The sequence below is a fragment of the Maylandia zebra genome, linkage group LG4 (genome assembly GCF_041146795.1).
Source record: "Maylandia zebra isolate NMK-2024a linkage group LG4, Mzebra_GT3a, whole genome shotgun sequence".
Classification (NCBI taxonomy): Eukaryota; Metazoa; Chordata; class Actinopteri; order Cichliformes; family Cichlidae; genus Maylandia; species Maylandia zebra.
This window is the reverse complement of record NC_135170.1, coordinates 23,875,457-23,899,747: the sequence shown is the minus strand read 5'-3', so window position 1 is coordinate 23,899,747 and position 24,291 is coordinate 23,875,457. Positions and strand designations below refer to the sequence as shown.

The window sequence follows — 24,291 nt, the reverse complement described above, 5'->3', positions numbered from 1 at the left end:
CGTCGCCGGTAGAGGAGGCATTGGCGCAACGCACTACTGCTGCTGCCTCGCCGCTGCTGATACAGACACCGGCTGTCCTGCTGAAACGGGACACGCACGAACCGACACGGTCCGGTAACCGCCTCATTTGACGAGAGTCCGTCTCCCGCTCCGGGCTGCAAATTCAGCACAGTCAGCACATCCACAATGATCAAGAACGGGCATCACCACAACCATCACCAAGTGAACACAGCAGCCGGGAAAGACGCAGGCACGACCCCGGGCGCTACAGCTTGCAGTCCGGAGAAGAGAAGGCGAAGAATCCGGGTGTGGTGCGATGGCTGGTGAGTTCTTAAATGCGTGATGAAGATACCACGGCATTATGGTTATGCTCACTGTTTGCATCGAGCACGTTTCATTGGATGTGGCAGCATTATACCTGCTGCTGGACAGGCCTGCTGCAGGTTACAGGACGCTCACAGCGCTGCTGCTTCATTCTTCACTGGTATCAGCATGCACACAACTTCTTGAGTGGGGATGCTGCTTAAAGTGTATATCCTGCTATCGGTCAATCACGTCATCATGCCCAGTTTTAGTGCTCTTCTCAGTAAGGACATTATTAGAACATCAGCACAGATGTGATCTTTGCAGCTGCCTTTGCTCATAACCATTTAACCGTGACCAGAGTCTGTAGAGTAGTTCACTTTATGGTGGATTTTGAAGAGGTCATGTGAGAAGCCAAGAGGACAAACCAAAGTAGTTAATTGATTACTATTTTATCTACTTACAGTTTACTGCGACTTCCTATCATTACTAGGTGTATTTACTGGTCTCGTAGCAGCGACCAGTTGGTATTGATCTTACTTTCATTTTAAAGATTTTTTTTTCTATGGAGTAGAAAAAGGAATTGTGTGTGTAAAGTATTAAATGGCAAAAAGAGGCAAGTGAAGAGTTTCTCTGAGAAACCTGAAGAATTACGCTTATTACAATCACATGTGCCTTAGTTTGGGTAAGAGGCAATTAAAAGAGAAACATCCCAGGACACTTATCCTTATCTTGACTCGGAATAACTGTAACGCCTCCTTAATGACATCTGTAAAACGGGGTGTCTGCTTCTGTGTGAAGTAATGGAATAACAAAAAATCATATCTGATTTGTGATATCATTATTTGTGCATTCTTTGATGTAATACAGGTAATCGATTCATATGATCACAGATATGAATTGTAGCTCTTGTCTTGCAGAACAGCAAACATGTACATGACAGGACAAAGTTCGATTTTTGCTTGCTCTGCTTCTTTAGCTCTAATGTCACACTTTTAAATATGATATATACAGTATACAGTACACAAACAACAGTCAGACTGAGAAGTAAAACAGTAACTCTGGTTTTAAATAATTTAATTAAGCTGGTGGTGTTAAAATATCCAAGTAAATCACTTAGCCCTCCAGTAAGAGCAGCTGAGTTCTGATAGTCACAGTTAATTGTCGTAACCAGTCGTGCAACGAGCACAGAGGTGTTCAGTGTGAATCTGAAGTATGAAAATGTTATTTTAGAAGCACTCATGGTTGTTGGTCAGCCTTTTAGTATTTCAGACATGTCACCTTGGCACTTTTCGGTGAGCTCACAGTGAAGCTAACTCCCCTTCAGAGCATGTGCTGGGAATATCTGTTTGCCATCGCCAGCTCAACAGAACATAAAAGTTGCATATTGATTGCTGAAGGTTTCTTTAGTAAAAGACACATTTGGCATTAATCCATACTCCTATATAACTATGGGTGTATTAGAGGGGTTATAGACTTATCCATGTCCATCCCAGAAACAATGGATGCAGATGGAATTTTGTTTGTGGTTCTCGTGGAATTTGAAAAACTCGACAACAGCCCAGCCTTTTCCATTCCATTGACCTCCGTGTGAAAAAAACGTGGCTGTTCGCACCAAGGTCCGTAGCTTAAGAATAAACAGGGAGCATTGAAGTCCGATTTCTTAGAAAATGTGATAAAATGTTTAAAAAGAGCTGCAAACATTAGCTGATGAAGTGAAAATATTTCACAAGAAATTTCTCATGTTAGCTGTTGTCACCTCCGCAAATGTGTGAAAATATAATGAAAAAAAAAGCCATATGATGAAGGTGTTTGTTTGTAGTTGTAATGGGCATTTTTCAATACACAAATAGCACAATTAACTGAGCTTGCTGTCAAATGTCTCCACTGGTAGAAAGACCGAACTTTGATGGTGTCATGCTGCGGCGGCAAAATAGATGGTTTGAGTTTCTGTGTATGAAGGCAAGGATTATGGTGGCTTTCTCTTGTAGAAATCCTGCCATTTTTGTGTAGCTGTTTGATGGTATGTTGCAGAATATTTGGGATGCCGGAATATTAACCGGTGGGGTGAGCATGCACAGAGAGCCAATGCCAACAGAGCTCTTGTCATTAACCCCCTTAACCCCTCCAGCCCACACCTGCTCAGGCCGTCCACAGCTTGTGCGGCCGTGCCTCTCACTGAGCACATTGTTCCCCGAAGGCTAACTGTACAGTACATCGCCATGTTCCTACTGATATCCTGCTGTGTCAGCAACTTGTGAGGAAAAAGTCCAAGGAAAGTGCACATTCAGTTCAACTGCTGAGATATTTCTGACCCTGCACCGTCTTCTTCTTCCTTTTGTTTCTCTGTTCTTATTTGTCACTGTGAAAGAAGGTGACCGGGGCTAAAGATCAATTGTCAAACAGGCATCATCAAGGAAGAGTGTAAAGTCTATTTCCACTATCTGCTGAGGTACAAGCAAGACTGTAAAGTGGTTATTCAAAGCCTTTGTAAAGTACTGGTGTGTTCATTCATCCCAGGATTATCTGAAACTGTTGGTCCTGAGAGATAACCACTGAATTTTTAATCAGTCAGCCTCATAAATTGTAATCAGACGTTTACATACACTCATCATGGGCATGGATGTCAATTTTGTTAATTTTGTGGATTTAATGATTTCTTTGAACTTTTCTTTTTCCAGCATGTAATGATTGTACACTATACATCTTTAATTATTTATATTTTGGGCGCCAGATGACATTTATTTCATACTTTCTATGCATGTATGCACACATGCAGGTCAAATATATACATAAAGCCCCACTAATATTTGGCTAAATGTCCCTCAGCAAGTCACACGTTAACCACATGCTTCTGGTAGCCATCAACAAGTTTCTTCTATAATTGTGGTTGGACATTTGAGTACTTTCCTTGACAGAATTTGTAGAGTTCATTTAAATTGATTGGTTTCTTGGCACAGATCTGCCTTTTAAGTCTAGTCCACAAATGTTCAATAGAGTTGAAGTCTGGGCATTGGTAAGGCCATTTCAGAAGCTCAGTGATAGCCTACTTTATTCTAAAACAAGTTTTGATGTGTTTAGAATCATTATCCCGCTGGAACACTAATTTGTCCAAGTTTCAACCATCTAGCTGCTGAGTTGAGATAAAGTTAAAGAATTTGGAGGGAGTTTTTTTCATTATTTTATTCAATTTGTGCAATGTACCAGTACCACTGGCTGCAAAACACCCCCTGAGCACGATGCTACCACCTCCATGCATGAAATTTGGTACGGTGGTACTCATCTTTACTCGTCCAAACTTACCCTGTCATTGTGGCCAAATAGTTCAATGTCTTGTCTGATAATTAACCGTTTCTCCAGAAGACATTTGGAGAAGTAGATTAGTCATCATCACTGCAGCTGCTCACATAGAAACATGCCTATATGAGCAGCTGCAAATTTAGTTGAATTTGAATTTTTTCAAAAGAAACTGCCTGTTCTAGTGAAACATGTTCACTAACGAGAAGTTAATAGGTCTTGACTTGTCAAGTTAAAAGACATTATAGAACCTTCAGTACCACTAATAAGTTATTTGACTGTATTTATACTTTTGACCCTGTGTTGACACAACTCTGAAGTCATCAAAAATCTATGCTGTATTTTTCTACCCTGGAAAAAAGAACTGTTCAAAGAAATTATTAACAGCTCAAAATTAACATTCGTGTCCATACGAGTGAGTGTATGTAACATATCTCCTCTCATACACTGTGGCATTAGAGTCCATTTAAACCAAAGGAAGATGATGATCTTTACAGATCCACTATTTTCTACACTTTTGTACAGAGATGTTTGTTATTCATACTGAGAAGCTTAGGTGCAGTTTGGGTGTCTCCTAACAGAGTACACTAATTAATATTTCATCATCCTCCAGTGATACGCTTGATGATCCACTCCTAAAAAATACAAGAGGAATATGGTCGCATGTTATAAGATAGTTTAGCACCTGTAAAAGCATTATTCCTGTCACTGTCCGGGTCTCAGTTTTCATCTCATATCATTCACCTCCAAATGCTCCCGTGTCACTTTCTCACGGCCAGTTCTGTTCCTTCAGCGCCTGCACACGTTGATCCTGTTTCCGCAGATTGGTAGCACATGACACAAACACAAAATTAATTCCTGATGAGTTTTTTTTAGTTTGTTTGGTTTTAGTGAGCAGTGATCACGATCAAAATTCTGGTTAATTTTTAAAATTTCTTGTCAATGCTCAGTGCAGTGCACGCTATTCGTAGCCTAGCTATGTAGACTGACATCACAGAACAACACGGGATCTGTTTCTGCCCTGGTGGAGCTGTTTTCTTATTGATTTTTTTAGGATGCTATTCATAGTGCTGTTCTGGGATTTCCTCATGAGAATGCAAATGTGTAATACAATAGTGTAAAAAGTTTATATAAAATACAATAATGTTATTTTCTTTTGTCCATCAAGATGATCCCACACTGCTTCAATAATGTTGCAATCTGGTAATGGGAATGTCAATCTATAACTGATAGTCTTTTATTGTGGAGTTTTTGGGGGGGATTACCGTCATGCAGAAACATTTAAAAGTTGCCAAACTAATTATTGCTAACTATTGCTTAAGACCCCTTTGGCTCAGTAGAAGCTAAACATAAAAAAAATGAGGAGCGGCTCATTTAACGTACTTTAATCTTAATCCACCTCAGTTCATTTTCTGTGTTACCTGCAGTTTCCTTCATCAGAGTACATGCTTACTCCGTTGTTTATATCAGCGCCAACATATCGCATTCAGAGTAGATCAGAAAGAAAAACAGGATGTCAACTGTTGGCAGTAGTGATAGCAATGGAGGCCTAATGCCCATCTGTTCTCGATCACTATGCTAGATTACTGTGTTACAATCTTAGTGTCCAATATGTGTTAATCTAATTATGTACAGATGGCATCCTGCAAGGGGAGGAGAGAAGAGGAAGCGAAACCACACACCCACTGACATTTTGTTTGTAATTTTTGAGACTTTGATTAAATATGTTTGTGGTTGATACCAACTGATTTATATTAAAAGAACCTTGTAAATGTATAAATACATACTAGTATTTTTTCAAATGTTATAATCCATGAATTAAAACTCCTTTTATTAATGCGCTTAATTTCACTTTAATCCGGAGGGCATAAAGACGATCTGACATCCAAGTTTTCAAAAGAGCCAAAAAAAGATTCAAAAGATTGTCAACATTGTTGTTTTTCAAAATTAAAACATATCACCCAGCTTTTATCTGGTTCACCAAAAAGTTCTTGGCTTACTTGTTATGACGAGGAATAATAAAAGAAATATGGTATTTTGAAGAGGAGTTATGCAACGAACAGCTGCCAGATCTTCTTGCTCTAATTCAAGCTTGATGCTTTACTTCATCCCTCTAGACCAGGGGTGGGCAATTCCAGGCCTCGAGGGCCGGTGTCCTGCGGGTTTTAGATCTCACCTTGGGTCAACACACCTGAATCACATGATTAGTTCGTTACCAGGTCTCTGGAGAACTTCAGGACATGTTGATGAGCTAATTTAGCCATTTAAATCAGCTGTGTTGGTTCAAGGACACATCTAAAACCTGCAGGGACACCGGCCCTCGAGGCCTGGAGTTGCCCACCCCTGCTCTATACACTGTACCTGACTACAAGGGAGCTTTTGTGAGTAATCATACTCTTCCTTCATGTGTTTTTCCTTTACAGCTATGACATGGTACATTACGGCCACTCCAACCAGCTGCGGCAGGCCAAGGCCATGGGAGATTACCTCATTGTTGGAGTACACACAGACAGTAAGGCTCAAAATAATGTACACATATATGTGTCCCTTACACATGTACATGTGTAACAGAAATCCTCTGTCTGCATTTGTTATGCATAGTCTAGCTTATACTATGCATTCTGCTATTTCTCCTTACCATAGCACCTGCAGGGCTTGTATATCTTCCTCAGTCCTGTCATTACCAGTCAGGCACCAGCTGCATCCACTGCACTTGGAAAGAGTTGTTGTGACAGTAGCAGGGCGCCTTAGCTGTGCCCCACCCTCCTGTGGTGCACAGAGTGCACTGGGGCACTCTGACATTGTGATAACACAGAATGCCTTGACGGTCAGGGCCGGCACAGATAGCAGCAACCTTTCTTTCAACTTAAGAAGAAATGCATCTGTTACGAGTGTCTCAATCACTCTACTTATTTTTTGTTTGCAAGGTGAGATTTCAAAGCACAAGGGTCCCCCAGTCTTCACTCAGGAAGAAAGATATAAGATGGTGCGGGCCATAAAATGGGTGGACGAGGTCGTGGAAGGAGCTCCTTATGTCACCACCCTCGAGACCCTCGACAAGTACAACTGTGACTTCTGTGTGCACGGAGGTATGGAATATCATCACCCTACGTCCTTATTTAGACACGTAGCTGGAGTCGTAGGCAGCTGTATTTCTCTAAAGTTTAGAGAAGAACTCATGTATGCTGTTCTTTCAGACGATATAACATTAACTGTGGATGGAAAAGATACATATGAAGAGGTGAAGAAGTCAGGACGGTACAGGTGAGTTTTCCTTTCCAAATAAGCATAGCCAGGGTGGGATGTTTCTTTTTTTTAAAGTTACATACTGTGCCGTGATGTTACAGGGAGTGCAAGCGAACCCAGGGAGTTTCAACAACAGACTTAGTTGGCAGGATGCTGCTGATGACCAAAGCCCACCACAGCAACATTGTGAGTATCACCAGATTCTCTCTGTATGAGCTCAGATCAGAATACAAAGCTAAACTTCTCCTATCTGCTGTTTTAGGACACTTCAGACTATCAGGAGCACACAGATAACTTTGGAAAAGTAAGTAAATTTTCTACTTCATTTGATGGTTTCCTTATGAGCCAGTTCATATCAAAACTTCAGCTCAAAGTCAAGCCTTTCAGCTGGGTGTGTTTGACCAAAGATTGCTGGCTCTTTGACTTCCTCTTACTTAACTGTTTTGTTATTTAAGTAGCAAACTTTGGTGTTTGGACCAGATGTCAGAGATAATTAAATAAAGGTCTTTGATTTAGGACCCACTTTGTAATCAAGTGGAAGGCCTTTCCAGTCAATACTGAATACCACTTCTGTTCTTTGGATGGGGAAAGTAACTCAGAGCCAGCATGCTGTGGCTCTAAACAGCTTCAAAGAAATAGAGGGTCTCTCCACATTTAAGAGTGGAAGAGTAATGCTGTGAATTTGGCGAGGAATGAATAAATGCATTCTGGATTTGTAGGCCTGCTATTGACCAAAGGTGACATTGACCACTTACACCACTGGGTGGCAGTGATGCAGCACAAGTTTAATTCTGGTCTCATATGTAGGGGCAATACTCAGTTTAGTTCAATTCAATTTTATTTATATAGCAGTTGCCTCAAGATACTTTATGCTGTAAGGTAAAGGACCCTAGTGTCTTATAGGAAAAAAAATTCCACAAATCTGACTTGTCCTGTCAGCAAGGTAATGGCGAGAATGAAGAAGCCCCTTTTAACAGAATGTGATCTGTTCTGAGGAAATGCTCAGGGCGTCACAGCAGGCTCAGCCTATAGCAACATCTACCTGTAAACGTTATTAAAAGAACAAGTTTTAAGCCTAATTGTAAAAGTAGACGCAGTGTCTGTCTGAAAATTTCAATTCTGGAGTTGTAATGGAACCACTGAAGAAAAGGTAGCATCAGAGAAATACTTTCTAGTCCCTGTTAATACTACCAGCTATACTGAAGTAAATCTGTTGTATTCCTACTTGTCACATTACACTTCTTTTTCTTCTTTCTTGATTGACCAGAAGGGCCATAGTCCCTGGACAGGGGTGTCTCAATTCCTTCAGACATCTCAGAAAATCATCCAGTTTGCCTCAGGCCAGGAGCCTCAACCTGGAGAAACTATAATCTATGTGGCAGGAGCCTTTGATCTCTTCCGTATCCTTTGTTAACCTCACAATAATTGCTAGAATTGATTATACACCAACCTTTTTTTCCCTTTAAATCATAAAACAGTTGCTACGCAATAGTATTTGGAATGCATTCCTGACTAGTCTCCTACCAGACATTGGCCATGTGGACTTTCTGGAAGCCGTGCATAAGCTTGCAGAAAAGCCTTACATTATAGTGGGGCTACACTTTGATCAGGTCAGTATTTCTATATCTTTGTGAGACATTTACTGCCTCCTTTTGAGATTTCTCAATGCTTGCGTTCATATCATTCAGGAGGTGAATCGCTACAAAGGGAAAAACTACCCCATCATGAATGTCCACGAGAGGACTCTCAGCGTCCTGGCTTGTCGAGTAAGTTCGAGTAATTCATTGATTATAAATCTATGAATTATATTCTTTTTTTCTTTTTTTTTGTTTCTACAGTATGTGTCAGAAGTGGTGATCGGTGCACCGTTTGCTGTCACAAAAGATTTGCTGGATCATTTTAAGGTACGTGCACATGCTATAATTAACTTTTATCACTGCATAGGTAACAGGAAGAAATAATACAGTGAAACACGTGACTTAATTTCCACAGGTGGATCTCGTTTGCCACGGAAAGACAGAAATATATCCCGACAAAGATGGATCTGACCCTTATGCTGTAAGACTCCCACAAATATGCTGCGATTTTTTTTATGAAAACACATACATAAGTGTTTACTTACAGTTTTTCCTTAATACTCAGGAGCCCAGAAGAAAAGGGATCCTGCGCACTGTTGACAGCGGGAACAGCCTCACTACGGACGCCATCGTGCAAAGGATAATCAAAAACAGGTAAAACAATCAGATGTAGTAAATTTATCGTACATCTTGATGCAATCATGGTACCTTTTAACCTGGAGTTAGTTAACATTTACAGTTACATTAGTTCGATTAACGAGCAGTCGAACAGGTATACCTAATAAAGTGGCCAATGAGTGTATATTTGTTTGAAACTAGGCTTACTATATATTACTTAAACTTTCCCTTGACTCAGGTTGCTGTTTGAGGCGAGGAACCAGAAGAAAGAGGCCAAAGAGATTGCAGTGATCGAAGCCATGAAGAGACTAGAGGAGGAAAAGACTAAAGAAAGAGCACAGGCTGTGCTGTAGGCACCTCCAGCTAACAGTGACATATTCAACTAATATAAACTCATGTACATTATAATCAACCCTTTTGTAAGTGCTATGACACCCTCCACACGTGATCCTGGCTAATATCAGTAGTCTTAACAGCAGCCCCTTCTTTGACGAGGGTGGCGTAACCTGCTGTGGGATCATCAGGTATTAATATAGTGTGTTACGAGGGTTTGTTAACATGTTCTGCATATGCAATTATATGTTTGTGTCAGTCAACAATCGCACATGCAAATGATAAGATATATTCAAAGTTTGGAGGAAGATGTCACTATATATTCAAATGTCTATTTTATGTCATTTTTAATTCTCAAAATACTTTTTTCCTATTTAAAAAAAGGCATTTTATCTTATTTCTTGGGCATATGCAGTGTGAGATCTTGCACTGTCTTGCGATGTGATTTGATTTGTCATTTCAGCGGGACAGATGCTGCTGTTTAGCCCAGCAGTGGGCTAGCCTCACAACTAATCGATTACACTGTGTGTGTCTGTGTGTATTATAAAGTGACCGCAGGCTCATGGAGGACGCTGAAAAACACTAGAGAATCAGGAGATAAATCTCATTGCTTCTCTTTTCTGTACATACCAGATTCTGTTTCAGACAACACTGACTACTCCGGAATTTATAGAAACATTTTCAATTTAGTTTTTTGTTCCGTTTCTTTTTCGAAACTTAAAAAATGCACATAATTGAGATCTGAACTGAACACCTGGACTTTTGTGTGCAGTAGCTCTTTTTTTTTTAACCAACACGCTACACATTTATTCTAATATACTGTTTAAACCTTTAGCTTTCACAGTATAACTAGAAGACTATGGCAGATGCTCAGAGTTGTTGAGTTGATCGTGCAGTCTCAATTTAACGTCTGTCTCTATATCAAACAGGATTAAATTATATATTTTTTGTAGATGTATATTTTACTCGCCTCCTCTCCATTAATTACTGTATAGATGTTTTTGCATCGTTTCAGAAACATAATGATATGTCTGTATGTGTGTTTGGAATGTATTAAGTATAGGCTATAATCTTTATGTTACATATGCTGCAGAAACCGATTAGGCTGCAGTATATTATTGCTGATAATAAGAATTTATTCTGAAAAGCTGTTTGCTGTCTTTTTTGTCTTTCATGCACACGGTGTGATTTGTCTTCACCTCTAATTTGATTCCTTAGTTTAAGAGGCGGATGATGAAGCCGCACATTAGTCACATTATAAAAAGGGTAGAGTTATGTTTTGGACACAGAAGTGACCTTTGATTAGAGAGACAGAAGGAGATAATCTGATCTTAATTTTGCCACATCTGAGTCACACAGAGTTCGCTAAATGTCAAACCGTTAATTTGAGATTATTAATAGCAGCTGATTAGCGCACAGCAATGTGCTGTAAGCTTTCAAAAAACATGTTGTGGAAGAAAGTTTGATAAAAACACATTTAAACTGGAGGCATGAAGCTGAAATAAGAACATGTTCTAATTTCGATCATTACTAATTACGATGTTTTAAAGCAGGAGTGGACAATTCATTTTTTCAAAGGTCCACATGAGAAACTGGGACTGCTGCGGAGGTTCACGACAATAAGTCAAATGTGCTTAATTTCATCTTTGTATAATCTTATAAGCCAAACACTGATTTCTCAAGTGGCCTCTTGGGGAAATGAACAGCTCACCTCAGCCTTAAAGGAATACAACGCATACAGGTCAGTACCTATAGCTTATTTAGTTGGGTGTAGCTCGTGACCCTCTAAGAAAAAGCTAGCATGAACGCGGCGCGCATTCTGAAAGACAGAGGCACGCACGTGGCCCTAATTAAAGCCAATTAGCCATTCCGTTTGTTTTTATCACCCCAACGAAAAATAACTTCGGTTTATCACCATCCCAGAGTGACCAGCAACAACGCAGAGATGTTTTCATGTCTAAATGTGCTGCCAGCCTCACTGCAGGTGAGTCATCGTTTCATTTAAACAACTCAGGATCTCTTAAAATTAGAATATACAGTCATTGGCTTGACCCATTTAGACATTTGGCGGCAGTGAAAGTACTTTCTTCTGCTCCTCTTCTGTTAGCTGAACTGCGATTACTTATCCTAAAGTGACCCCCCCCCCCCCCCCCCCCCCCCCCCCCACACACACACACACACACACACACACACACACACACACACACACACACAAAATTAGAGGGGAAAAACGAGTCATTCTTTAATTGCAGGGTATTTCCTCTCCTATTTTTGGATTTACAATAACCCATGCACTAAACACTAAAACCTATGTTTGTTGTATAAATGACACACGTCCTCAGACATGTAAACGTGGTTGTTGAAAAAGTTCTCAAAATTTTAATTTGTTTTTCATTTAAAAATACGAGCTAATTTTTGAGAACGCCCCCCCCCTTCCAAAAAAAATTGTTCTAACTTGATAACTAAAATGCATGTAAAATATAACGATTAAGGTATAGAAACTTTTGTTTTGAATATTTGAAATGTTTCTTAAAACTGTTAAAAACGTGTCACCAAACAAAGCCTGCCCATCTGTCTGTGACAACCCTGTTGACATAAATATAAAACAAACATTACAAAATTATCTTTATGAAACATAAAATATTATTAAACAATATTTCTGTGGTCCAAAGTATTTATCACATTTATTTAGAATAAATATATATAATCATATATATTCCACCTCTGTAATATTCTTTGCTAATATTCTTGATATTTATAATTGAGCAATTTGTATATATTAGTGCTATTTCTTAAATTTGTAAATTCTTTAACTTGTTACTTAATTAGTTTAGTCTGTTACTGTCTTGGAGCAACTGTAACCCACATAATTTCCCGAGGGATTGATAAAGTATTCTGAAATAAATATGTGATTAATTTATTATTATTATTATTATTGATTTTTTTTAGTTTATTATTCACTATATTAGTTTGCATAATGTGAAATAAAATAATACCCGTTTTCTTATTTCACAAAGGTTTGAATAGTGTATTTGAGGAAAGAAAATGAAAGAAATAAAAAGAAAAGTGACTGTTGAAAAGTTGGGCAGTATGTTTTCTTATCTAAAATTGAATAAATGAAAACATGAAGTATGAACGGTATGTAAGTGTTAAAGTGAAAGGTGTATCTTATACATTATAATTTGCATATTGTTTTCTCTCTCTCATTAGCTGTGCCTGGGAATGTGCCTTCACAAGGATGTTGCAGAGGAGCATAAAAAGGCAAAAGTCCAAAGCTCTAAAATAGAACGGGACCTTCACAAACATGCCAGCATGGAGAATAATGTGGTCAAAATCCTTATGCTCGGTATTTATTCATATATGTATCAGTTATATATTTTTAGTTACGTTTTGGCAAATTAAAATTAAATTAATCCTTCGATTTGTATGTGTCAGGTGCTCCAGAGACTGGAAAGAGTACAATTGTCAAACAGATAAAGATAATCCATAATCATGGATTCTCCAAACAAGAGCTTATAAGTTTCAAGGTAAAACGAGTTATCTGTCCTGCCTAAAGGCCAAAACAACTTTGTAGGTGGCAGATAAATGACAAAATGTCTTTGACATGTTTCACTCAGCCTGCAGTACTGGACAATCTTCTGACCTCTATGAAGACTGTTCTGCAAGGCATGGGGACACTGAGGATAAACCTTGCTAACAAGCAGAATAAGGTGAGATTAAGAGGTCTTTGTAGTCCATTTTAATTGCAACTCCTCTTCCCTGCACTAGATGACAGTCTCTATCCATACACAACACAGCATCAGTACAGAGGACTCATCATTATAACCCAATCTTTAACAAAGAATGAAATGATGCAAATTACTTAATGTATAGTATCAAAGCACATAAAACAGTCTGAGTTCATGATGCAATTAGATGAGCCTGTGAGCACAATCAAGATGGCAAGAATGGATTTTAAGGCCATGTATACATAGGTGTTCCAAGATATCGTCATATAAAATATCCTGCCACTGTTCACGTATAAATGCCAGATAAGCCTATTTAGTATTAAATCAAACAAGAACAAGGTAGAAGACTCTGGAGTCCAGGCGTTACAGATTGGAGGCAAAAGATCGTATTTACTCTAATGCCAAAATAAATCTAGTGTCTTCTTTTTTTTTTTCTTTTTTTTCTTTTTTTCCTTTTAACAATATTGTCCCTATCAGGATCATGCTCGCTCCATCCTGTCCTGCAGCCAGTGTTTAGGGGACGATCAGGAGCTCCTTCCTTTTATGGCTCATGCTTTCTGTGCACTTTGGTCCGACCAAGGAGTCCGAGCAGCTGCAGCCCGAGGATACGAGTTTGAGCTGAACGACTCTGCTCTCTAGTAAGTAGATTGACATTAAGTGACTTTATGTTGCACAACACGACCAATTATGATTGATGGTGGCAAATGTCATGGGAAATTGCCCAGTAAGAAGCATAGCGTCACATCTTGCCAATACAGAGCTACGGTAAAGAGAGCGCTGAGAATAACTTGTGCTCAGGAAATGATTTCTGTGACATTTGTGTAATAGGCTTAATTGGACCACATTTAAAAAACTGTTTGCAGAGATCCAGGGAGATGAAAATTAGAGTGGCGCAGATAAAACAAACACAATTAATGTCTGAGTTTTCTTGTTTGAGAATCCAAAGATGTGTATGAAGTTGCAGTTTCACTATCTTGGCGTATGATTCAGTGGTGACATAACTTTTCTGGATTTGATAAACTGTGTGTGTTTTTAGATATTAGATTACAGCTAGTATGTTTTCAAAACAATTTATTTATTTATTTATATTATTATTATTATTATTATTATTGAAGTGGTCAGAGCGTGTCTTTTCCCTATTGTTGTCCTCAGGTTGTGCAAATGTAGATGCTCAGTTAAAAACAAAAAGCGAGCTGTGGCAGCTACACTGCAGCCTGTAAAATGTCATGAATCCTACATGACTACTCAGCATAGATGATTTGTGTGTTGTGTCATCAGGTGAAGTGGGAATTGTTAATGTGAGTGTGGAATATGTTTTAATAAATGGCCTTATTGTTTTTCCCTCTAAGTGCAGTTATGAGACCCCCTCTCACATGTGTGATATTTTATTTAGTAAATATCTGATATTCCCCGGGCAGCTTGCTAAATTCTGATTATTATGTAAAGGCAGTTTGTTTTGCAGTCATTGTTGAAATCGTTCTTAATGCATCACTGTGACCCAATAAACAAATCAAATTGTAATTCATGTTTGATTTGAAGGTTCATGACATACGTTTTTGCATTATTATTGACTACTAGTATTAAAACATGTCTCTTTCAATTATGGCTCAAAGTTAATCTAGACATGTACTGTGACTACTTCAGTTCGTTTATTTCTCTTATAAAAACCGCTACGTTCAGATAAATTGATTTAACTTTCTGAGATTTCCTTACCTTGATAGTTGAGCATAGATCAAGATGCCTTTAATGACCTCTCCTTCAGCCTGAATTAATAGTGGAGTGTAAGTTGGTCATTCATTAGGATGTCTCTTGAATTTTGTGACTTATTGGCTTAAATTGCAGGTTACTCTTATTTAAAGACCATAAGACTGTGTACTGTGGTCAGTGTTGGTTGCATGGTCTTTTAAATGGAAATTTCTTTAGTAATTTTTATCTTTGAATGTAGAACAAATGGACTGAATAGAAGCTGTTATCTCAAAGGGAAAGACAAGTAGATCTGTTGAGATAAAGTTTCTTTCATGTGGCCAGTCTCAGAGATTTGTGACGGCTTCATTATCAGAACTCGGACTTGAGAGCTGGAGGATAACGTGAAACCCGACTGCCTCTTTGTCTATGTTTTCACACTGCTGGACCCTGCATTGATTTCTCCCTCCGGAAATGTTGGATTGGACTATTGTGATACACTTGACTCCCCCCCCCCCCCCCCCCCCCCCCCCCCCCGGACCTAAATGTGTAAAATGACTTCTGATATCAGCTTTGGCGTCGGCTGAACTGTTCATGTTGCTAAATTGAAATTTGCTGTTACTACAAAGTAACTATTGATGTAACTGCTTTTTAGAAACAGATTCTAATCAGCACTACTTTATATCAGCTTGAATTTGTTGCTGTTAAGGAGGTAAAATTTTGCTTTTTTGTATGCACAGAATTATAAATAATGCATATTCAGAGCAAAACATTTTTTAAGCTTGTGTGATTGACTTTTCTGTAATATTATATCATTCATGGTGTTCCCCTTTAATTACTTTAAAGCAAGTAGATCACTTTTAAGCAATATTATTTGATCATCTTGCCACTAAACTACAGTTTTGTCTTAAAAAAAATGTTGCCTAGAAAATGTAAAGAATGCAATGATTTGCAAGTCTGTAAAACTGCTATTTAAATGATATATAACCCTTTTAAATGTGAATAAGTGGGGACTTTGTGATTGGTTTAACAACTAGCATGTATGGTGAGCGAGCATAACTTGGACCTCTGTGAAAGCAGCATTAATTCTGAAGAGTCACCAGGTTTTTGGAACAAATGGTTATTTTAACATGACGTAACTAAAAACTGCGTTCTTTGCAAATTGTGAGCAGCATGGGTCCATAGTAAGAGCAGGGTGATAAAATAGCCTGCCTGTTGTCCAGGCCTGTCTGGTGCATTATTAAATGGTAAGAAAAACAGTCTAACAAATCAAGTGAACTGATGAGGACCTCAGAATGGAGAAATGTGCTTTTAAAAATTGCAGCAATTTCTTTCCATCATTCAGAATTTGGATAAAGTCTGTTTGTCCATTAGACTTTCACAAGATTTCCGGAAGAGCTTCAAACTGTTAGAGCAGGACCTTTAGGAACATGCATGAATTAAAATCAAAATGTCTAAAACCCTTATTTTTAGCTCCTTGTGTATATAAGTGTTGGCATGTTTATTTTGTTTGTGTGTCAGAAGCGTCAAAGTGCAGAAAGTAGAGTCTTCAGAATTCCTGATGTTTTTCTGTTAGTTCCTAGGGTGTCTTACTTTGGAAGATGACTTTGTGAACACTTTTACTTTAACATATGTTGACCCCAAAAAATAACTGCTGGGGAGCGGTGTGCGCTTCTACAGTATGACGCATGTGAGAGAGCTGCATCCATAAATATCCATGCCTTGTTTACAGAGACTCACCTCCATCTGCATTCTAGTTGGGCTTGTTCTCAAACTTCATCTGTGCTCCAAAGTTTTCTTTTTGTTACTTATGCTGACTTTGGATATGCGAGTATCTCAGCATGAAATTTAAAATAATCATGAACTGACTTTTCTTCACTTGTCTAAATCAGTTTGATAATAGTTGAAATAGTTGCTGTGTTGGAATAATAATTTAAATGGAACAGTAAATTGTTTGTACCTATAATTAATGATAGAAAACACAAGTTACCATATGCCATAATAACATGGCCTGTCTAAAAACACAAAGCAGCATTTTAAAAGGCTAAAAACACTAGCTGCCAATTCCTTAAACTGGGAAGTTTCTATTGATGTTTTACTGACATGTGACTACTAACCACATGACGTTAAGTTTCCCCCATTTTGGTCACATGACAAGCTGAAGAAGTGAAGAAGGGCCCAGTTACACAAGATATAGAGTGGTCCGCAACCATGGGTCATGGGGAAATGAAAAATGAGGCATGACTCCCATTAGCTGTGAGTGATTGCTGGAGACTTTATAGCAGTCACTAGGAAAATGATTGCTAAAGCTTGATCGCATATCCGCCCACCCACCAGCAGCCACCTGTTGCTGGGAAAAACAAACTATATTCCCCAGCTGATTGGAGAAAATATTTTTGTGATTGCTTTTGTTGCTAACACTTTGTTGTACTTTAAATGGAGGTAATGGACTTGTCTAGAAACACTGTCCAGCTACTCTGAGCTGTAGTGCAACACAAACAGGAAATGGAAACGGTTTGCCTTCAAAATAAAAGCTGCACCTTTACTACCACTTGGCAAGTAGTTGCTAAGTGTCTACAGACAAAAATGAAAAACTATAGGCAGCTGTGTCAGTCTAAGATTTTGGTGCAGCGGCTTTTTTGCAACCAGTTTTACCCAGTGATAGCAAGCAGCCTCTAGAACCATTGCCAAAGCAGTTGGGGAATATGCATTTTTCACCTGCAATTGGTGGTTGTATCATGTCCAGTCACACCTACATGTACAATGTAGGTGTGATCTCATACAAACTAAATTTTGGCAAAAAACAGTGACTTGTAGTCTGAAGTCATGTTCCTTCTCCTTTGTTCTTTTCCCTTCCTCCAGTTTCTTTGAGAACATGAGTCGAATCATCGCACCAAACTACGTTCCCACAGATGCAGATGTTCTGAGAGTCAGAGTGAGGACCTGTGGAATCATTGAGACACAGTTTCAAGTTGATAAAACTATGTTTCGGTAAGACACAAAGTCCAAATACGACAGTGCAAAGATTAAATAACTGTACCTGTAATACTTTTCCTTTTTTTATTTTTTATTTTTTTTAATTAATATTTTATTTTTTGAAACCGTGCTTTAGAGTGGACCACTGATTGCCTGAAAAAATATGAGAAAAAAATCTGAATCACATTTAAGATTTACTGTTTGCCACTCAATCTCCCCTGTGCTCAGTGAATATTAAAACTATTTTACCTCACTGTACTTTCAAGAGACGGTTGAACTCTTTGCATGTTTGCATAAACCTTTGTTATCACTGAATGAACTCTTTTATTCCCTTAACACTCTTCCAACACAAACAAAATGAGGAAATCTGGATTAAAAATTGGCCATTATACTTAAGCCTGATGAATCAAATCCCTGCTCTCACACACTGCAATATGCTGCTGTGTACAAATATAGACCAAAACCGCACATGCAGCTGAAACAACACTCATGGACTATTTAAATAACACGGGCTGTTATTTAAATAGCAGCCCGTGTGCATTAGTCAATGCACTACAAATATTTTATGTTACATAGATTAGAGGTCTTTCATCTTTAGAAGATAACATTTTATGTAGTTATAAAAGGACTCTAGATATTGATGCATAACCACTAAAGACCAATCTGATGACTTATGTCAGGAATGTTGTAGTTGCACATAAAAAGGAATAAAATATACCAGTGGTGCTTTAAAGAAAGCTGTGATTTGTTGTTGTAGATTGTGCGCTTGTGCACAAATGCATTATTGGACAGCCGAGTAATGACTGAGTCAAGGAAATGGGCATCGAGAGCGCCATAAACTGCAACAAACGCATCCAGAATTAAAGTGGTGGAAATTACTGGGTCATAGTTTTTATGAAACTGCCTGAAGGCTGATAGTTTCAGAGATTTTTAACACAAAACCAATGTAACTTTAGCACACTGTGCTAAATAGTGATAGATTATCTACTTGTGACTGTTTCTCAAGTTATTTGTTGAAAAGTTAAGAAATGAATCAATATTTCCTGCATATCAGTTTGAGGTTATCGAGATGCACTCTGTCCAACCTCATGAGCAATTCTGAGTGAAGGCAGGTGGCTTCCTGGCAATGAATCAGTCTTGAAATATGGAGGACTTTACTCTATATTCCACTCAATATTCCAAAAGTATTAGCAGAAATATAGAGAAAGTTAGCTATGACTCATTGAAATCCCAACTTTCTTTCCCATAACTCTTGTTTTTCAGAATAACCAGGCATTCATGATGCCTCCTGCCTACTTTCCCTTCACTGTGATTCTATTCGGTCTGTGGGTCACAAACAGAATCATACCAAGACTTGAATATGAATATTTTATATACTGTAGCTGCTTCGAGGACCGCAGTGTCACCCTTCAGATTTTTTCCTGTTTTTCTTGATAAAATATGAATAATATGACGTTACTAAATTATAGTTTGTAAACTTTAAATTTGATATCTGAATGCACACAATGAAAACTGAAATATTGTTTAGATTCAATTCTCTGAACTTGTTTATCGCACAGTGCTTTTGTGTTTTCAACCAGTCTACGAGGTGACATTGGTTCTACTAGCTGCTTCTAGCTTTTTACTCAAAATGCAGTTGCAATGGACGCAGGAAAAAATCTCACCAAATTAAGGAAGCATACTGCTTTTTGTAGCAGGTGATATGATATCACTGTTGTTCAGTGGTTTCATTTAAATTTATTTCATTAAATTCATTTAAGTTTTCTTGTCTTGTGTTCTGTCTTTAAATTGATCTTAAATGCTTTTTTGTTTTATAATGAATATTTTGTTGCCCTGCAAATATGGCTAAAGCAGACTGAGTCAGTCCCATCTCTTTTGCTGAACTCAGTGTTTAAGTTGTCTATATCTAGTTCTGATCCTGTTCTTGTACTTAATGGGGAAAAGCCATAAAGAGCCCTCTTTCCATTATAAATGATGGCTTTTCTGTCCTCACTACATAAATACTGCTGTTAAATGCCACTGTTAAAACTTATTGTCACCCAGCTTGTTAACGCTTACTCTTGACCAATGGGGTAAATGCTTCATTGTCTCTGACATGAAGACGGCAATCATAGCACCCCAAAATGGGAACTCATTACCTGTGTCACCAAGACCCTTCACTTCACTTGGTGCAGAGTCTTGTTGAGATAAATTGCTCCAATAATTTAAACGGGTGAAATGTTATTTCTGAGTGTCGAGCACGCTGCCGTATGAATTGGGTGCTTATCCAGAGCTGCACAATGAGGCAAGTCAGCTGCTGGTTTGATTTGTAGTGAGACACTTCCTAACTTAAAAAAATGAAGTAAAACTACTTATACAGATTGTTGCCTCTGCTTCTCCTAATTAACTTATTTGCATAATGGCATTCCTTCTAAATAAATTGTATCATTTCTAAATATGAAATGTTCTCAGGCGACTTTATTTCAGAGCACCAAGGCCTTAGCAATTTAATTTTGAGCTATAAAATATGTAAAAGGTAGTGATTACTCTATTTCCCAACTTGTTTTGTTTTTTTCTAAATAAAGCTTAAAGTTTTTTCTTGTTGACAGGCTGTATGATGTCAGAGGCCAGCAAAGTGCGAGGAGGAAGTGGCTAAGCTGCTTTGAAGGTATTCAAGCTGTGGTGTTTGTTGTGGCCCTCAACAGCTATGATATGGCACTACTGGAGGATCCTTCTGTGGTATGTTGTCACAAACTGTGATTAGAAATCTCTACAGCCAGTGGATTTTGCTCAGTTGGAGTTAAAATTGCCGCTTTCCTGATTAGAATTGGCTGCAAGAAAGTCTTGAACTTTTTTCATCAATCTGCATCCACACGGTTTTCCAGCAAACCACCATGGTAAGTTTTTGCAGTTTGAGTTTCTTTAACCCTTTATTGGATCATGTTCTTCCTACCATTAATTGATTAAAGGGTTCAAATGTTATATTTGAAAGTTGGATATTAGAGTTGTGCCGTGTCTTAAACTTTGTGGGAATGACTGAAGGACTGTTTTGTTCATTTCTAGTATACATATTAGGCATACAAAGTCTGAGATGCAGGATATTTCATTTAGTTAAAGAAGCTGCGAGGACTGTTTCAGAGACGCTGCGTTTAGTTTTCTTTCATACTGAGAATGTCAAATTGTTTTTATGAGCAAAAATCAGCCATCAGCACCTGAACTTAATACAACTGAAGGATTTAATTTTCTTTCAATTTGAATCATTTCTGCATGATTGTGTGTTAAAACTGAACAACCAATTATAGTGTTACACGAGAAATGTGAAGAAAATCTATTTAGATGGTTAGAATTATGACTTCATACTGACTGTAGCTGATTTGGATGGATCTGAACTTGCATGTCTTGGCATACCGGTTTTTGCATACCAGTGATTTTAATGCTGCTGAATGTTCAGATATTTTTCTTTCTTTAAAATGGACCTCGAGTGTACGAACAGTTGCTTTTGTAGATATTTGAGACTGAGAGTCATGTTGTTGAAAATCCCAGTGAAGAGGTTTCAGCAGGAATAATTGTATTATTAACACTCCTTATTTCTCTCCTACAGATTCTGTTCATGAACAAAACGGACCTTTTCCGGGAAAAGATCCTAAAATCTGGAAGACACTTGAGACTTTACCATTCTAGCTATAAAGGTACATTATAGAAACCCTCCACCCACTTTTCTTTTCTAAATGTCTTTTTAAGACATATGAAGGAATTAAACCTTTATGAGATTTTTTTTTTTTTTGTGAACTACAATTCCAAGAGAATTAATTTGCAACACAACACACCCACACTCTCAACCGCTAATATTCAGCTGCTTGCTAATGCCAATATCTAACCATCCAATCACATGATAGCATTCTATTGCATTTAGTATGTGTACATGGTTAAGATTTCATGCTGAAGTTCAAATTGAGCATCAGAATCAAGAAGAAAGTTGATTTGAAGTGACAGAGTATTTCAGAAACTGCTGATCTTCTGAGATTTTCACACACAATTTTTAAGCTTCACACAAAATGATCTGAAAAGACAAATTATCCAGTAAGCATCGGTTCTCTGGGTAATGTCAGAGGAGATTGAGCAAACTGCTTCAAACTGCTAGGAAGGAAAAGAACTTCAAATAACTGTTATTTAGCAAAGACGTGCAGAGGAGCATCTCTGAATGCACAACATGCTTGCACATGGGGTCATTAAAATTGGACAATTGAAGGTTGGAAACGATGCCTGATCTGCGTCTCGATTTCTGCTGCAAAATTGAGATGGTAGGGTCAGCATTTGGCATTAAAAAACATGAAAGCCTTTTAATGTTCAGGCTGGTATAATGGTGTGGGGAATATTTTCTTGGACAACTTTGGCCCCTTGGTAATAATTATGTACTGTTTAAGTGCAACAGCCTACCTGGGTATTGTCACTAAATGTCCACGGTGTATCAATCCTCTGATGGCAGCTTCCAGTAGGATAATATGTCAAACTGGTTTCTTGAACATTACACTGAGTTTACTGTATTCAAAAGACCAGGGCCCGTATCCCTAAAGAATCTTTGTGCAAAAAGTGGCTCCTAGCGGCCAAATTCTAAGAAAATTCTCAGCGTCATGACGTTTTCTTAGAATTTCCCCTAAAAGTGACACGACAATCCCAGTTAATATAAAAGCTATTCCTCAAGATTCCTAGCGCTTAAAAGGGCTCCTAAGGCGAGATCTGCTAAGAGCAGGGAAGAGGACTTTTAGTGGCTTAGGAGTTCCCCTAAGCAGCTGCACAAAATGGCCAACAGAAGAGGCAGGAGAGATGTCCTGCAAACACTGGATGACATGGAATTATTGAGATGCTACAGATTGGATCGTGCAGGAATCATGTTTGTGGTGGATCTCCTCAGAGATGCAATTACTTCACCAACTCGACGCCACAACGCTATTACACCGGAGACGAAAGTAATCACAACCCCGAGGTATTTGGCAACCGGGAAAATGCAACAATGCAGCAGTGATGACTTGGGTCTGCAATCACAGACATTGCTAAAAGCTGAGCCATGTTACCCTCGTTAAGACCACACTGGACTTGTAACGTTGTGATTTCTACTTCATTAAGGACAGCCTCTTGAGATAGGCCATCTTGTTTTCAACGGGGTCCATATAGGAGTGAAAGTACAAAATATGCCAGCTAGGATATTTATATGAGCAAATAAGACATGAATCATTATTTGAACAGGGTGTAATGAGTTTAAGTTTTCACATATTTTAGATTCTAATGGCTATAACCCCTACAGCTTACTATTCATTTTCCAGATATTTTCTTGAATGTGAAATATTATTTACAATTACAGTCAGCATAAGATTAGAGTATATAATATGTTTATTGATTTGAGGGTACATCCTTTGCTCATTATCACCAAAAGCTCATTTCCATCAAACTTGTAGGATCAACCAATCACGGCTTTTGAAATGATGACTCATACCTAGCAACGGGGTCAACCACACCTCCTCACTAAGATAGGATTTTCCATCCATTCCTTGCTCAGAGTTCACTGAAAATGTTCTGGAATCACTTCTAAGCTAAAACTCCTGGCAAGGAATTTTTAGGTTAAGTTAGGAGCTCTCTGAGAGGATTCTCAGAATCTTTAGGGATACGGGCCCAGGTCTCAATCCAATAGAACACCTTTGGGATGAGGTGGAACAGGAGACTAACATCCTGGATGTGTAGCTGACAAATTTGCAGCAACTATGTGATGCTGTCTTGGCCACATTTCAGGTCATTTAAAGGAAGCTCTTAGTCCGTTTGGGGATTATGAAGAAAAACAAAAAAATGCCTGGTTTGAAATGTACTGATTAACCTTTGCGCAGTTAATTCTTTTTCTCCTGCTATCATAGGTGCTGATGGTGATGTGGATGCTGCAGCCCACCATATCACTGCAATGTTCTCAGCATGTAACAGCAACCCTGACAGGCCTGTGTACCACCACTTCACCACTGCCATAGACGCCACAAGCGTACGGGTGGCATTTCATGTGGTCGTTGATCAGATTATGAGGGGGAACCTAGAAGCTGTTCAGCTTGTTTAAGTCTTCTGAGACTCTTTAAATTGTTTTAAGTCATTCATTGCTGTAATTTCTCTGTAAATTCTCATGTGTGCTTTTGTCTTTTAGAACTTCAAAATCTGATGAAGTAACACTATTTAATTGTTCTTTTTCCTTTCTGACTTTATAACATTTTAAATAAACATATGCTTTTTAAGCATGTCTGATCATTTTATAATTTGGCTCTTTTCTTCTTACCCTGTCTTTTACTGTTAAAAACCCAAAAATATACATGCAGCAACATTTCGTTGACAACAGAAGGTTAACTGCAACTTTGGAAATGTTTCATTTTAAATGTTGACATTTAGTACCACTAACTTGTCATTGCAGTGCTTGAGCTAAGGCATTTCAGCTTGCAATTTTGGGTGCAATAAAAAAATCACACTGTAATACCTCAGCAGACTGAACAAGGATGAAATACTTTATTCAAGAAAACTCATAA

At 38.3% G+C, this 24,291-nt stretch overlaps 2 protein-coding genes across 3 annotated transcripts; both read left to right on the top strand.

Annotated features, from left to right (window-relative positions):
* Nucleotides 1–10,521, top strand: LOC101487187 (ethanolamine-phosphate cytidylyltransferase). Of its 2 annotated transcripts, XM_004559406.2 has the most exons (13): nucleotides 1–323; nucleotides 6,024–6,112; nucleotides 6,528–6,689; nucleotides 6,798–6,864; nucleotides 6,948–7,032; nucleotides 7,109–7,150; nucleotides 8,114–8,246; nucleotides 8,374–8,456; nucleotides 8,535–8,612; nucleotides 8,685–8,750; nucleotides 8,839–8,904; nucleotides 8,989–9,077; nucleotides 9,280–10,521. In XM_004559406.2, exons 1-13 carry the CDS (start codon nucleotides 187–189, stop codon nucleotides 9,392–9,394), a joined length of 1,212 nt encoding a protein of 403 aa, XP_004559463.1. In that variant the 5' UTR covers nucleotides 1–186; the 3' UTR covers nucleotides 9,395–10,521. The 2 variants fall into 2 exon arrangements, with proteins under 2 accessions (XP_004559463.1, XP_004559465.1); XM_004559408.2 differs by lacking the exons at nucleotides 1–323; nucleotides 6,024–6,112 and adding an exon at nucleotides 5,883–5,981.
* Nucleotides 10,522–11,194: 673 nt separating this feature from the next.
* LOC101486906 (guanine nucleotide-binding protein G(o) subunit alpha) lies at nucleotides 11,195–24,027 on the top strand. Its single transcript, XM_004559405.5, has 10 exons — nucleotides 11,195–11,358; nucleotides 12,585–12,720; nucleotides 12,810–12,901; nucleotides 12,992–13,084; nucleotides 13,580–13,740; nucleotides 17,648–17,776; nucleotides 20,350–20,479; nucleotides 20,566–20,637; nucleotides 21,342–21,429; nucleotides 23,644–24,027. The coding sequence occupies exons 1-10, from the start codon at nucleotides 11,320–11,322 to the stop codon at nucleotides 23,832–23,834; spliced, it is 1,131 nt and encodes a 376-aa protein (XP_004559462.3). The 5' UTR covers nucleotides 11,195–11,319; the 3' UTR covers nucleotides 23,835–24,027.
* The last annotated feature ends 264 nt before the right edge of the window (nucleotides 24,028–24,291 follow it).

Bases quoted from the DNA above. Each gene is read 5' to 3' on its own strand.
- LOC101486906 (XM_004559405.5), top strand. From the start codon at position 11,320: ATGTTTTCATGTCTAAATGTGCTGCCAGCCTCACTGCAG. The intron at 12,902-12,991 runs GTAAAACGAGTT...TGTTTCACTCAG, and splicing joins AAGAGCTTATAAGTTTCAAG to CCTGCAGTACTGGACAATCT. The intron at 13,085-13,579 runs GTGAGATTAAGA...TGTCCCTATCAG, and splicing joins TTGCTAACAAGCAGAATAAG to GATCATGCTCGCTCCATCCT.
- LOC101487187 (XM_004559406.2), top strand. From the start codon at position 187: ATGATCAAGAACGGGCATCACCACAACCATCACCAAGTGAACACAGCA. The intron at 6,865-6,947 runs GTGAGTTTTCCT...GTGATGTTACAG, and splicing joins AAGAAGTCAGGACGGTACAG to GGAGTGCAAGCGAACCCAGG. The intron at 8,905-8,988 runs GTAAGACTCCCA...CTTAATACTCAG, and splicing joins ATGGATCTGACCCTTATGCT to GAGCCCAGAAGAAAAGGGAT.